The sequence below is a fragment of the Malus domestica genome, chromosome 05 (genome assembly GCF_042453785.1).
Source record: "Malus domestica chromosome 05, GDT2T_hap1".
NCBI lineage: Eukaryota > Viridiplantae > Streptophyta > Magnoliopsida > Rosales > Rosaceae > Malus > Malus domestica.
This window is the reverse complement of record NC_091665.1, coordinates 37,333,385-37,348,061: the sequence shown is the minus strand read 5'-3', so window position 1 is coordinate 37,348,061 and position 14,677 is coordinate 37,333,385. Positions and strand designations below refer to the sequence as shown.

The 14,677-nt window shown below is 37.3% G+C and overlaps 3 protein-coding genes across 4 annotated transcripts; all 3 read left to right on the top strand.

Moving 5' to 3' along the window:
* The first annotated feature begins 4,283 nt into the window (after window positions 1-4,283).
* Window positions 4,284-5,447, top strand: LOC139196248 (uncharacterized). The gene has a single exon (XM_070821925.1). The coding sequence runs from the start codon at window positions 4,284-4,286 to the stop codon at window positions 5,445-5,447; it is 1,164 nt and encodes a 387-aa protein (XP_070678026.1).
* Window positions 5,448-6,743: 1,296 nt separating this feature from the next.
* LOC103408993 (probable RNA 3'-terminal phosphate cyclase-like protein) lies at window positions 6,744-9,519 on the top strand. Its single transcript, XM_070822689.1, has 6 exons — window positions 6,744-7,023; window positions 7,158-7,307; window positions 7,890-7,981; window positions 8,073-8,248; window positions 8,393-8,609; window positions 8,961-9,519. The coding sequence occupies exons 1-6, from the start codon at window positions 6,819-6,821 to the stop codon at window positions 9,081-9,083; spliced, it is 963 nt and encodes a 320-aa protein (XP_070678790.1). The 5' UTR covers window positions 6,744-6,818; the 3' UTR covers window positions 9,084-9,519.
* Window positions 9,520-10,412: 893 nt separating this feature from the next.
* LOC103435267 (uncharacterized) lies at window positions 10,413-12,966 on the top strand. 2 transcript variants are annotated; one of them, XM_008373653.4, is made up of 4 exons: window positions 10,413-10,704; window positions 10,781-10,873; window positions 12,244-12,413; window positions 12,704-12,966. In XM_008373653.4, exons 1-4 carry the CDS (start codon window positions 10,533-10,535, stop codon window positions 12,767-12,769), a joined length of 501 nt encoding a protein of 166 aa, XP_008371875.2. In that variant the 5' UTR covers window positions 10,413-10,532; the 3' UTR covers window positions 12,770-12,966. The 2 variants fall into 2 exon arrangements, with proteins under 2 accessions (XP_008371875.2, XP_008371874.2); XM_008373652.4 differs by having other exon boundaries at window positions 10,416-10,704; window positions 12,232-12,413.
* Window positions 12,967-14,677: the final 1,711 nt, after the last annotated feature.

Here is a 14,677-nt window from a genome sequence, read left to right as displayed (position 1 = left end):
GTCCCAATAAGGATAGTGCTTTAGTATCCTCCCAATATAAAGTTCAATGCAGATACAAGAACATAGTAAACGATTTAAGGAATTTTCACAATTATATATATATATATAATCAAATATACACAAAGCATTTAATATAAAGGTTATTTAGGCAAAGAGCAATAAAATCTGTACAATTAGCCATGTTAATTTTTTTTCGACATAGTAGTAATGCTCGATAGATTAAATTTGTATCACCAATAAGAATTAAGCATGTTAATCAATCCTTAAAGTAATAATCCAATCTTCACTTCCTAGCATTCTCCTTTTGTGATTGGTTTTGTGGCTTCATAAAATTTTTGGTGTGCCGGAATACGTGGTGTATACCATATGTCATTATATATGAGTGAAGGAAAATTTTATTTATCAAGTGTCCCTTCATTTATTTAAAGATATCTGGTGTATTAATGTTTCGAACCTACAGAAAAATTGCTCTTACGTTAGTACACTAATTAAGTTGTCTAATGAAATTGAAGACCACATTGATGAGTGATTTAATAGATGAAGAATGCAATGTTTAAAACATAAAAAGACCAAAATTATGACTTTTTATTTTGTTTTAACAAACGATATTACTTACGGTGAGAGTGGGCTAAGCCTCCTAATGAACTTGCAATAATGTGATTTAAATTCATTTTTCTCGAGAATCGAAAACCTCCTAATTAAATAAAGAATAATACTGCGAATCTTGATTGACTGACACTACGAGCCGATTCGGAGAAACAAGAAGCATTGCATGAGATTCGTGGCGGAATAAATTCTGATAGCAAATTACTTGATTCGATGAATGGAGGGGGGGCCCTCCAACTCAAGCACAAAATCAATGTTGAATCAACAATCATTGAGAGGGGCACCACCAAGTGAGATCGAGACCAGCACTTGTATAGGTTGGAGAAAAGCCCTTGTATAGGGTTCCAAACCTGCGCTTCTTCAAATATCCCATAAATAAAGGTAGGGGCAAGACTAACAAGCGAGAAACTTTACTTGGAGAAAGAAAAGGGCTAAACTGTAAAACTAAATGCCGAATAAAATTATGACTTAGCATAAGAGAAAAGAGTAAATTAGAAGAATGGTCCCTAAACTATGATTGAATTGTAGTTTTAGTCCCTGAACAAAAAATCCATTAAATTTGGTCCCTAAACTTGATAAAATGTGGAGCATTGGTCATCTGATGTCAATTTTGTTAAATTTTCTATTAGAGTGTCTGAGTGGAAGGTTTATGGGCCCCACACTTAAATAATTATGTACTACATGGCTTAGAAATATTTAAAAATAATAATTAGGAAAGATAAAATTAAAAATAAAAAAAATTCTATAAACCCACCCTCACCACTTCACCAACTCTTGCAGTCCACACATTCACCTTTGAGTCTTTGACCAACTCCCTAGCCTACCTCCCATCTCCATCTCTCAATCCCCACAACCCATCCGATCCCCAACTCGTAGCCCACAAAGTTCCAACCTCTGTGCGGTGAGGGTTTCGATTGTAGGTTGTCAAGGCAGCGTGGAATAAGGCTACAAGTATGGAGATCACTGTGTGAAGTCATTTGGAAAGGAAGATTGTGTTCCAAATTTAGATTTTAACTTTTTTATGGTTTGGTTGCTGGGAGAGTGCAACAATGGTGGCTGGGTTTGGAGAAGGAGGTGGGCGGAAGGAAGATGAAAGGGAGAAAATTAAACCATTTTTATTTTATGTATTTTCTTTTTCCTTTCTTTGTGTTTGTATTTTTGTTTTGGGTAAAAGACTGTTTACTACCCTCATGTTTCATGGTTTTCAACATTTAGTACATCAAGTTTTTTTCATCTCAGAGTCATACCTAAAGTGTAAATTTTGGGACAGTCTCATACATCCGTTAGTCAAACTGTTAGTTCTCCCGTTAAGTGATGACGTGGCACCCATGTGGACAATGACTGGGCGCCACGTGTCAGCCACGTTTTTTTTTTCTTTCTTCTTTTCTTCTTCTTCTTCTTCTTCTTCTTCTTCCACCCGATTGCAACATTTTTTTTTCCTTCCTCCTTCTCCTTCCTTCCCCTTCTTCCTTTTCTTCCTCCGAATCTGGGGAAGTTTTTTTTTTCTTCGTCCTTCTTCCCCCTTCTTCCTTCCTCTTCTTCTTCTTCTTCTTCTTCTTCCTCCGAATCTGCCCAGATTCGGTTTTTTTTTTTTTTTTTTTTTTTGAGGAAGATGAAGAAGAAGGTGGAAGGAGGAAGGAGGAAGGAAGAAGGAAGAAGAAGAAGAAGGAAGAAGAAGGAGGAAGAAGAAGAAGGAAGGAAAAAAAGAAAAGAAAAAAAGTTGCAGTCGGAGGAAGAAGAAGAAGAAAGAAGAAAAAAAAAAAAGCCGAATCTGGGCAGATTCGGACGAAGAAGAAGAAGAAGAAGAAGAAGAAGAAGGAAGAAGGAGGAAGGAGGAAGGAGAAGGAAGAAGGAGGCAGAAGAAGAAGAAAAAAAAAAACTTCCCCAGATTCGGAGGAGGAAGAAGAAGAAGAAGAAGAAAAAGAAGGAGAATGAGAAGAAGGGGAAGAAGAAGAAGAAGAAGAAGAAAGAAAGAAGAAAGAAGAAGAAGAAAGAGAAAAAAAAAAGTTTGCAGTCGGGTGGAAGAAGAAGAAGAAGAAGAAAGAAGAAAGAAGAAGAAGAAAGAAAAAAGAGAAAAAAAAAACCCTGTCACAAAAAAAAACGTGGCTGACACGTGGCGCCACGTTATTGTCCACATGGGCGCCACGTCATCACTTAACGGGAGAACTAACAGTTTGACTAACGGATGTATGAGACTGTCCCAAAATTTACATTTTAGGTATGACTCTGAGACGAAAAAAACTTGATGTACTAAATGTTGAAAACCATGAAACATGAGGGTAATAAACAGTCTTTTACCCTTTTGTTTTTATAAATTTGTTAGCCCACATAGCATCCACATCAACAAAAATGTGGAGCCCACAAAGACCATGTCATCAGGGGCGGATCCACAGTGGGGTCGTCGGGGTCGCACGACCCCTTGGAAACTATGGAAACAACCTTGAAGCTCCCATATGCGACCTCTTGGAGCTGGGGTCGTCGGGGTCGGACTCGCACGCCAAGTGTTCGACAAAAATCCTGAACGAAGCTCGACAGGAAGAGGAAGAAGAAGCAGCGCTCGCGCGCGCTTCTTTTTTTTCAAAACAGACGGGCAAAATGGCGTCGTTTTGGGCCAGGCCGAACAAAAAAAAAAAAAAAAAAATTCCCACCGTGTCCCCCCCCAGTCCCAGCCTTCCTACCCGACTCCTATACAATCAAAAGCCCCAATTTTTCATCCTCCAACCCTAACTCAATCCCCCCAAACCCTCAACTCCTCTCATCCCTTGCTGCTGCTGCCCCCAAACCCTCAACGTCAACTCCATCTCCTCCCTTGCTGCTCCTCTGCTGGCGGCTCCAACTCCATCTCCTCCCTTTGTTTATATTGTGATGTGAGTATTTATTTTGAATATTTTGCATATGTAGAATATATTTAATTAATTGAAATTCAATTCATATTTATTTTGTGAGTTTTTATTGATGGTTTGTTTATATTGATGATTTGTTTATATTGTGAGTTTTTATTGGTTTGTTTTTATTGATGGTTTGTTTATATTGATGGTTTGTTTATATTGTGATTTTTTATTTTCATTATTTTGTATATGTAGAATGCAAGATGAGATATTTAATTTAATTGAAATCCAATTCATATTTATTTTGATTATGTTTATGGTTTGTTTATATTGTGAGTATTTATTTTGAATATTTTGTATATGTAGAATACATTTAATTTAATTGAAATTCAATTCATATTTATTTTGATTATATTGATGGTTTGTTTATATTGTGAGTTTTTATTTTCATTATTTTGTATATGTAGAATGCAAGATGAGATATTTAATTTAATTGAAATCCAATTCATATTTATTTTGATTATGTTTATGGTTTGTTTATATTGTGAGTATTTATTTTGAATATTTTGTATATGTAGCAAGCATTATTATGGAACGGTTTTTTAAGAGAAAGTCATCATCGGGTTCGGGTAGTTCGAATAATGTTGATAGTTCAAATACTGTTGGTAGTTCAAGAACTCCAAGTTCAAGACAAAGTCAGTTAGATGATGTTTTAGGTAATCTTCAAGCGGATCCTGGATTAAGAACTCGAATAATAGTTATGACGCTAATATGAGAGATGAGGTCCGAAGATTATATCTACAAAAAGGACCTTGTCAACCTAGAGGTCATAATTTCCCAATAACTAATATGTCGGGAATTAATCGACGCTTCATTCCCCAATGGTTTGATGAGTTTGATTGGTTGGAGTATAGTGTATCTAAAGATGCGGCATTTTGTCTCTATTGCTATCTCTTTAAAACCAATTTTGAACAAGTGGGTAGTGAAGCTTTCACTGGAGATGGATTTAAGAATTGGAAGAAAGGGAGAGAAAGATTTAAGATGCATGTTGGACCGATTGGGAGTGTTCATAATAAGGCTAGAGAAGCTGCTACAAATTTGATGAATCAAGCTACACATATTGAAACGGCAGTGAGCAAACACTCTGACCAAGCTCGTAAGGCTTATCGCACATGCTTGATTGCTTCAATCAAGTGCACTAAGTTTTTATTGCGACAAGGTCTTCCTTTTCGTGGCCATGATGAAAGTGCCACTTCAAGCAATAGGGAAAATTACTTGGAGTTATTGCAATTCCTTGCAGATAATAATGATAAAGTTAGAGAAGTTGTGATGGAAAATGCTCCGGGGAATCTCAAATTACTAGCTCCTTCCATTCAAAAAGAAATTGTGAATTCATGTGCCCTTGAAACACTTGATGCTATCATGGATGGTCTAAAAGATAGATTCTTTTCAATATTGGTGGATGAAGCACGTGATGTGTCTGTGAAAGAGCAAATGGCTATGGTGTTGCGTTATGTGGATGACAACGGGCATGTAATTGAAAGATTTGTGGGTATCCAACATGTTACCGACACTACTTCAAGTTCACTAAAGGATGCTATTGACACATTGTTTTCTCGCAACGGTTTGAGCATTTCCAAGCTACGAGGACAAGGTTATGATGGTGCTAGCAATATGAGAGGTGAGTTGAATGGCCTTAAAACAAAGATATTGAGAGAACAACCTTGTGCATATTATGTTCATTGCTTTGCTCATCAACTTCAACTAGCTCTTGTTGTCGTAGCAAAGAAGAATATAGACATTGCCTCTTTTTTTGCAACGGCTAATAGTGTGGTTAATCATGTTGGAGCATCTTGTAAGCGGCGTGATTCACTTAGAGGGCAACTTCAAGAAGAGCTTGTGATAGCTTTTGAAAATGATTGTCTTATAACGGGGCGATGCTTAAATCAAGAAACAAGTCTCAAACGTGCCGGTGACACACGATGGAACCTCACACTATGGTACCTTGATTAGCATCATTTCTATGTTTTCATCCGTGGTTCATGTGCTTCAAATGGTTATTGATGATAATCCCAATGACAGTGCGGCTGAAGCAAATAAGTTAATGAGAGTGATACTTACTTTTAAGTTTGTGTTTCACCTTTTCTTGATGAAAGTCATATTGGGACTCACAAATGATTTGTCACAAGCATTGCAAAGGAAAGATCAAGAAATTGTGAATGCAATGGTTTTAGTGAAATCATGCAAGGAAAAGCTATATTGGATGAGGAATAATGGGTTCGATGCATTGGTTGATGAAGTATCTTCTTTTTGTGAAAAACATCATATTGATGTTCCTAACATGGAAGAGGCATTTATACTTCCAAGGAGGTCAAGGCGTTATGCTCCAATAAAGACAAATCGTCATCATTATCGTGTGGAGCTCTTTATTTATGTCATTGATGAGCAAATTACGGAGTTAGAGGATCGCTTTAATGAGGTAAATACCGAGTTGCTTATCTGTGTGGCATGTTTGAGTCCGAAGGATTCATTTGTAGCTTTTGATAAATCAAAGTTACTTCGTCTTGCTCAATTTTATCCTCAAGACTTTTCGGATGAAGATCGTTTGGCACTTGAAGATCAACTTGAGATTTATATTCATTATGTGTGTTCCAGTAGTGATTTCTCTCAATTGGAAGGGATTGGTGATCTTGCAAAAAAAATGGTGGAGACAAGGATGCATCAAGTATTCAATTATGTATATTTTCTCATTACATTGTCTTTAGTTTTACCAGTTGCAACTGCTTCAGTGGAGAGAGCATTTTCTGTCATGAATATTGTTAAGGGTCCACTTAGGAACAAAATGGGAGATCAATGGTTGAGTGATAGCTGGCTTGTTTATATTGAGAGAGATATTTTTGCTTGTATTGAAAATGAAGCTATAATGCTTCGTTTTCAAAATATGAAACCTCGTCGTGGACAATTATAGTTTGTAATATTGTTTCCATTATGAATTATGAATGAAAGTACTATGATTTCATTTTCAATATGTTTTTCCATCCTAAATTTTTATTTGAACTTTTACACTGCGACCCCTTGGGGTAAGATTCCTTGATCCGCCACTGCATGTCATCATAGTAACGGAAAATCTCACGGTGTTGGTACCAAAGGACTAATGCTCCATATTTTGTCAAGTTGAAGGGCTAAATCTAATAGAATTTTAATTTAGGGACTAAAGCTACAATTCAATCAAAATTAAGGGACCATTTCTCCAATTTACTCTAAGATAAAAAGACCCTTTGTAATAAAAGCCAAGATGGTTTGATTGCTCCCTCCAAGCAATTTGCAAAACCGCCGTCCCCGCCACCGAGCGCAGAGAAACTGACAGACCAGAGAGAAGCGAAAATGGGGAAAGCAAGCTACAAGAAGTTAACCGGAAGCCAAAACCTAAGGCAACGGCTCGTACTGGCGGCGCTTGCGTCCACACCGGTTCTTATCGAGGACATTCGCGCAGAGGAGACATGGCCCGGCCTCCGCCCTCACGAGGTCTCCTTCCTCCGCCTGCTCGAGAAGGTCTCCGATGACTGCGTCGTCGAAATCAACGAGACTGGTACTCCTACTAGCTGTTTCCAAACACAAAAGCACTTGCCTTTTTTCGAATTTAGCGAAAAATTGAAGTTCCAATTTTGCGTCGGGGTTTAGGGTTTTAGGGTTTTTGAGAGATTGTGTTTTGGGTTTGAGCAGGTACAAAATTGAAGTTCAAGCCGGTGATAGTGATGGGTGGGAGGAATTTGGTGCACGATTGCGGGCTCAGTCGGGCGGTTGGGTATTTCTTGGAGCCATTGTTTGTGCTTGGTCTGTTTGCTAAAAAGCCGCTTACCATTACGCTTAAAGGTAACTGCTTTCGTTGTTGCGAATCTTCTCCGCACTTTTATTTTTGTTTAGTTGTTGTTTTCTATTGGTGTTCTTGTAGAATTGAAAGCCTCAAATTTATGGTTCTGGTTTTGATCCAAGTACGGAACATAAATTTATAACATTTTCATGCTGTAACATCGTTATTTTCTTTTATCAACAATCTCCCGGTAGCGAAAGTTGCCTATTGTATTCAAGACAATTCCTTGATGTTTATGGTACTGGTCTTAATATTGAGTCACAGATTAACATGGGAACAGAGAAGCTAATTTCTGATAGTTTTAAAATCTATCTATTCTGTTTTGTATTCCGACTAATTACCTTACTACCTATGAACAAATGACCTGACCCAATCAGTAACCGAAAAAGGGTTCTCCCCATATCATGGTAGATAGAGCACTGCAAATCTTTCGTGGGTGTCCATTTGAGCTTTAAGAAGGTGCTTCCACTTTATGAGTGTTTCATATTTTTCTGTTAGGAATACAAATGATTCCAAGGACCCATCTGTTGATACATTCCGGTCTACTACTTTGCCCATGTTAAAACACTTTGGAGTTCCCTCAGAAAGGCTAGACCTCAAAATACAGAGTCGTGGATCTGCTCCTCAAGGTGGCGGCGAAGTGTTCTTGTCAATTCCAATTGTTCAAAGTCTAACTGTGAGTTTCTGAGAATTTTGAGATACTATATATGTTTTTCACCATTTTTTTCAGTTTTGGATCCATTATTGTTTTATGTTTTGCTCTGTAGGCAGTCAACTGGACTGATGAGGGGATGGTTAAGAGGATTAGAGGGGTTACATTCTCAACAACAGTGTCCACTAAGTTTGAAAATACCATGGTGTATGCCGCTCGTGGAATCTTTAATCTCTTACTCCCAGATGTTCACGTATTTACTGACCATAAAAGTGGCCCGCAAGCTGGGCAGTATGTTCTCAATTTTTACCAAATATCATTATATTTTTTCTGTAGAGAGACATTTTAGAAGTTTGAAGTTCTTTATTTTGTTTTGAGGTTTGGTCATATTAAAGTGATCACTTAGGCTCATATAGACAATAATGATTGTGGCAGTTCACCTGGTTATGGAATTTCACTGGTTGCGGAAACAACTTCCGGTTGCTGTATCTCTGCTGATACAGCAATTTCTTATTCTCGAGGGGAAGATATAGCTGAGCTTGAGGATGAGGGGAAGAAAGAGCTTATGCCTCCAGAGGATGTTGGTGTGCAAATTGCTAATATTCTGCTTGGGGAGATTGAGCAGGGTGGAGTGGTAGATTCAACACATCAGGTTCGTGATTTGATATATTGTACTTCCTTACTGGCTGAGTTTGACCCATTATCATGTTAGTTGTGAATGCAATTTCACATGGAATTCTTTTTTGTACTGTTGATTCATATAGTATTCCCGAAATGCGATTTAATGTTGATTTAAATGTAGTCCTAAAAATCGAATGATGCAAGTATGATGACTAATGTCTCCTCTTTTCAATTTTGTTAACGGCTTGTTCTATGACAGTGGTAAAATTACTAAAAGGCATTCTTACAAGAAATAGATACAGTATTTGGTTACAGGTTCCGTTTTTGTCCCTTTATGAATTCTGTCCATCTCCTCATAGTTTGCTGTCATTTTGGCTTGTAGGGCTTGTTGTTTCTTCTCTGTGCACTATTTCCACAAGACGTTTCAAAGGTTCGTGTTGGAAAGCAAGCTCTCCCCTCATGGAATAGAAACACTCAGAGACATCAAAGACTTTCTCGGAGTTAAATTTGTCATTAAGCCCGACCCATCTACAGGGACCGTCATACATAAGTGTGTTGGCTCTGGGTTAAGGAACCTTTCAAGAAGGATCTCGTGATTGTCACAAGAGGTATATGACTTTCTAATGTATTGGTGAGCGTTTCTTGGGTGGCAAAGAGTAGTTGGAACTCGGGGGCATTTCATGCACACACACTGTGGAGGAGGAATACATTCTAATGGAGTAGCTGGAAGAAGTTTTGGCAATTTTTGACCATGTACTCAAATTCGAACACCAATATCTATGCGTGCAGTTCATTATTTATGATACAAATTGGAACAACAGCTTCTTTCGGAGCGAAGCATATCGACTGTCGTTGCCTCCAAAATCAAATGCCTTGTTGGTCTGCTTGTATTAACATGATGGAATTGTGAAATCGAAATTACTTAATTGATTTTCATGTCATTCGATGCATTTTCTTTTTAAAAGCTTTGAATTGCAACAGTTGCTTCAGCGACAGCTTCTTCCACTCCATACATCGAAAGATTGAACTTCTAGATGTGAATCTTGTCCGTCTCTAATAAATTCTACCAAATAAGCGACCCCTTCCAACTTTATTTGGTTCAAGATAAGTTAAACATCAGAGTACGCGATAAACAAGATTACAAAATAATAAGAATATATTTAATAAACAAGAATGCCGAGACGTTTACAAAACCTAAAGAGACTACATTTGACTACCTTATTATTCATACTAAACTGCAAGTTATATTTACATAGAGCAGAACCTAGAAACTCTAATTCGGATGGGCTAGACCTATATAGTTAAACTAACAAGTAAATCCAAATAATCATAAAATTTTAATATTTTCCAACAAGAGAAATTTGTTGCAGCACCCGTTTCCGCGTTGTCCCGTGACCAATTTGTCATTTTGATTGGGGAGCTTTAGGGGTATCCATTGGTTATCCTTTCCCATTGCTATATATATAATTAGATTAAAGAATCACAACCTTAATCGATGAATCTCTTTCAAAGATGGAGCTAGAATTAAGTTAGAATATCGCTCGAATAAAAGTAAGTAACCTCATGTGAGAGGTATTTTTGGGAGTTTCATATTGAATTTTGGGTGTTGAAATGAATGTTGGAAATTACTAGAGCTTAGCTCAAGTCGTTGGAAGCATGCGCGTCTGCGCATAAGGTCTTAGGTTAAATTCTCCTCATTCCCATGCTTGTATCACAAAATAAAATACGAAAATGGACTAAATAGCCCTACACTAAAGACCCAAGATATGAGGTTGGGCTAGGCCTATATATAATCACCTTGGACCAAATTGTAAACTAAGATATGAAAAAGCGCGGGAAAGGTGGCCCATACGTAGCCAAATTTGAAGAAAGCAAAACGAGAGAGAAAGAGAGAGACTGAAACATTGATACAGAAATTAGGGTTTTTATCTGAACAAAATTGGGGGCAAATCAAATGGAGCAGGGCACCCAAGGCAGCATAGTTCTGAGAAGACATGGAAAGGGAGAGTCACAGGAAGAAGAAGAAAGAGCGGTGGACTTGAGTGGTCAGGTGCACCTCCTCCCCTGCTCCATCAAATTCAATGGCCCTTCCAATGTCTCCCAATACTTCAAACCCAAACCAACTGGTAAAAATCTGCCCTTTTTTCTTACATACAATTTACATGGCATAATTGAATAATGGGCTTTTTCTTGGAGTTGAAGGAATCGAATCGGAGGGTTTAAGGACGCAGGAAGCTTGTTTCAGAGGAAGGAAGTTGCAAGGAGCTTCGATTTCGGTTCCAGATGGGTATTCTGGTATGTCATTGCAGTTTCAGTCAGTAAATTCAGTACCTTTTTATTGCATTGTATGAGTTCTGGTTGTTGACGCCTTATCTTTATCGATTTCTTCATCACTTTCCGGCTTATTTAGACCTCGGTGCTTCTGTATTGATGTTTAGAGTTGGGATTTTATAGCGCCGAATAAAGATTCTGACTTTAGGTCTGAGATTTTCGGAAAGCTAACTTACTTTAAATTGTAAACATTACCCTTTTTAATTGGTGAACCCAAGTTTCATCCACTTTCCTCTTCAATGATAAGTTTTGGTTATCTCATAATTTCTTGGTGCTTTAATCTCTCCGTTACTTGCTTTTAGGCCTTATGGGTTATTACCATGCGTTTGTTATAAACATTTTTCGTAGTTCAGCATCATGTTTCATGTTTGAAACACCATGGGTCCGTGGCCAAACCTTTTCCTTTTCTACACAACTTTATAGTGCATTCTGTCATTTGAGGGCAAGTTGTTGGGTTCTGCTGGCGCCTTTACTGTGGAGCATAGGTGAAATTGATGTTTTCATGGTATCAGATGAAAGTGATGGGAGAGAGAAATGGGACCTGGAAAGAAAATCATGTGGTAAATTAGTAGGAGGTTCAGATGTGCTTTTCCTTGATTTGTACACCATCGATTTCATGTTAGTATGTATCAAGGAACATGATGTTAGTGTTGGTGGATGGAATAGATAGTGCTTCTTTGACGGAAATTATCTTGTGCCATATGATTAGAATCTTGAGATCCTGAGGCTAGGGCCTATATTGCAAGGCAGTGGTGGGTGTTGCAGCTGTTACTATATTGATCCTTGGTTTCTCAAAACCAGAGAGACAGTGAGGAAGTGTTAACATTTAGAAATGAAGAAGAAATTAGAGAAAACGGGAGTATAGAGTCTATAGACTCGGCCACAAAGAAAATACTCCGGTGACTCCACAGGCCTATAACCAAATCATGGTTGTTTACTATTTGATATTGTGAGCTGACCTTTGGGACTTCGATATAACAGAGAAATGGCGAGCAATCGTTTCTTGTTTTGATAGTGTTGACTATTGTTGTGTCCTATAACTGATCCCACCCATTGAGTTGTATGTCAGCAGTTACCACCTCCATCTACCATACTTTTTCTTCAGCAAAATGAAATAGATTTCTTAGGGGCTTGGAGACAGGTGTGGTCGGGAGAGGCTACAATTTCATGGGATGGGAGATACCCTTGTTAATTCAAGATGGTGGTGTTGTATATATGTGTGACAACAAAAGGTTTCTCTTCGTATGTTGTTTTCGATTGATGTAAATGACTAAATTCACTTTCAATTTTCAAAGAGTTCCTCTGTAGTAATTTCTTTGCAGGATTTGTTCTAGGGAAGAAGAGTCTTGGCAAGAGAAATCTTTCCGATAATTCTGATGGGAGCTCAAACTGTTGGGAGATGAATGCGAAATATAAAAGCATCACATATTGGAATCACGACAGCCTTCCTTCACAGGATGATGGATTCTTGCGTTGTTTTCACTGGCTTTCTGTAGCAAAATCTGTAAGTTTGTGCTCGACAATACGGTGGTGCATGAATCTTTGGTACATTACTCTATGGCCATGTGTGTTGTGTCTGTTGGCAACTTGGCATGGTTTCGTTTTCATGGAATAATTATGATGAACTTCAATATTTACGTTCCCGCAAAGTCTTTTGCTTTTTAAAAACTGAAATCCCCCCATTTTTCTTATTGTTTTTTGGATCTTGTTGAAAAATATTACTAGTTTACTATTTGAAGGGTAATCACCTGTTCTTCCAGTCACTTTACACCAGATATTTGCTTATGGCTGCAGATGCACAAACCCACAACAGCCGAAGATTTGGTTTCTGCATCAGCTGCTTTGGAAAAGATGAACTGATTACCCTTTCCCCGCGAGTTCTTTGTACTAAAAAAAAAGCCAAAAATCTCAAAGTACTTGTATCTCTCTCTTGGTAGAAATTAGCATCTTTGTATTTTGAATGCTTGTAGGTTTGTAATTAATAAAAGTTGTATTGGCAGTCGAATTCCTTGAAAGTTTGATGAACCTCATCTTGAAATTGAAGCTTGATTACATTAGCTACTGAATACACTTACAAGTGAAGTATACGCTTGCGAGACGAACACATATTTCTGTGTATGCTTGGCAAGATTCTTTTTAATTAATTTGGGATAACTCGGTTCTTTTTTTCGTCTGAACAAACACATTTTGAGTAACAAGGCTTGATAAACTTTTTTGTTATTCTGCAGCCTTGAATGAGATGTCAAAAAAGATCATAACTTTGCTATCTTAGTCGGGAAGAATTCTAAAAGTCGAAGCAAAAACTAACATACTGAAACTCCCTTTTTCTCCCTTCGGCACCGGCATACGTTTCTATCAATGAGAATATCTAATGTCTATCATTAAGGAATAAGATCCCTTCTAGCTGGACATACACATATCACCGAAGAATGAAACTCAAATTGCATATTGGATTCTAAAAACAAGGGTCGACAAGTACTCAATTTAGATTAACGTTAAAGTAAATATTTGTGCAAACTACCTAATTCATTTAGGGATGTACTGTCCACACACATTTTTTTACTTCTCACACACATCTCGTTAATTTTTGTTATTTGATATTCTTCAATTCATCTGATCTGATAACCGAAAATTAATAAAATATGTAAGAAGTAAAGAGGGATATGTGGATATCACACTCCTTCATTTATTGGAGAACATTGTCGAGAGGTTATGTAATTCAAGATATCTCATCTATCGTCTTACATCTGTCCAATCTTGGGAGCACCGTTGGGCGAACTATAACATGGCCAGCAAACCTTTTACACTTGAATGTAAGTTGCCAATTAAATTCACTAGGTTGCGGCCGAATCAACTCTAATTGCCAACGTGCATTCAAGTCTAGAAATTTTGTTGACCGTCCAAATACACCCTCTATATTGAGAGATTTTTCAGTAACTGTGACATAAGGTGGTACACCACGTGTCTCTATATAAATAATGAGTTATGTGTGTTAAAGGGTTAATAATTTAAAAATTAAAATTTTCCACCATTTATATAAACACACTTGGTGTACCATCTGTATTCCCGTCACAACTAAATTTTTTTCCTATATATTAGTGTATCTGTGTATCTAGAAGATGAAAGACGGTAAATAGAACATCTTAAATCGAGTAATAAGACCTTTTTAGTTTACTTAAAAATCTCAATCACTATGAATAAAAGTGGAGCAATTCATGTGGACTTTATATGTATTTCATATTAATACACTAGTTTGCTGGATAAGTGTGATTGTTAGGTAAACTACATTTCATAAAATATTCATTCTTTTGGACAGTGATACATCATGGAACTTTTCATTGTGTGTTTAACAAAACAACCATATGAGGGTGGGGCATCTTACATGCTCACAATTTGTTTCTTCTAGGACAAGAATTTCTTATGTGGATGTTAAAGGTCCATCTATTAATTACGTAGTATTACAATCCAGTGATATTTTTCTTCACTTATAAGTGAAAGGTTTTAGGTTCGAATCTCGTATATGACGAGTTCATAACCAATTTATTCCCCATGCCCCTTATGAATTAACTTGTTAACAGGAAGAGGAACCAAATAATTTTCATAACTAAGAATCAATTAGAACATGGCAGCTCTTGAAACAGAGTTGGTCTCATTTTCCAGAAAGCCGGTCTATACTATTTTGTAAATCTCGTAGGGAGCAATGAAAGAGCTGAGAGATACAGGAAAACAAGGGTAGAGTCAAAGTTTACATTACAAAAAATAATTTGG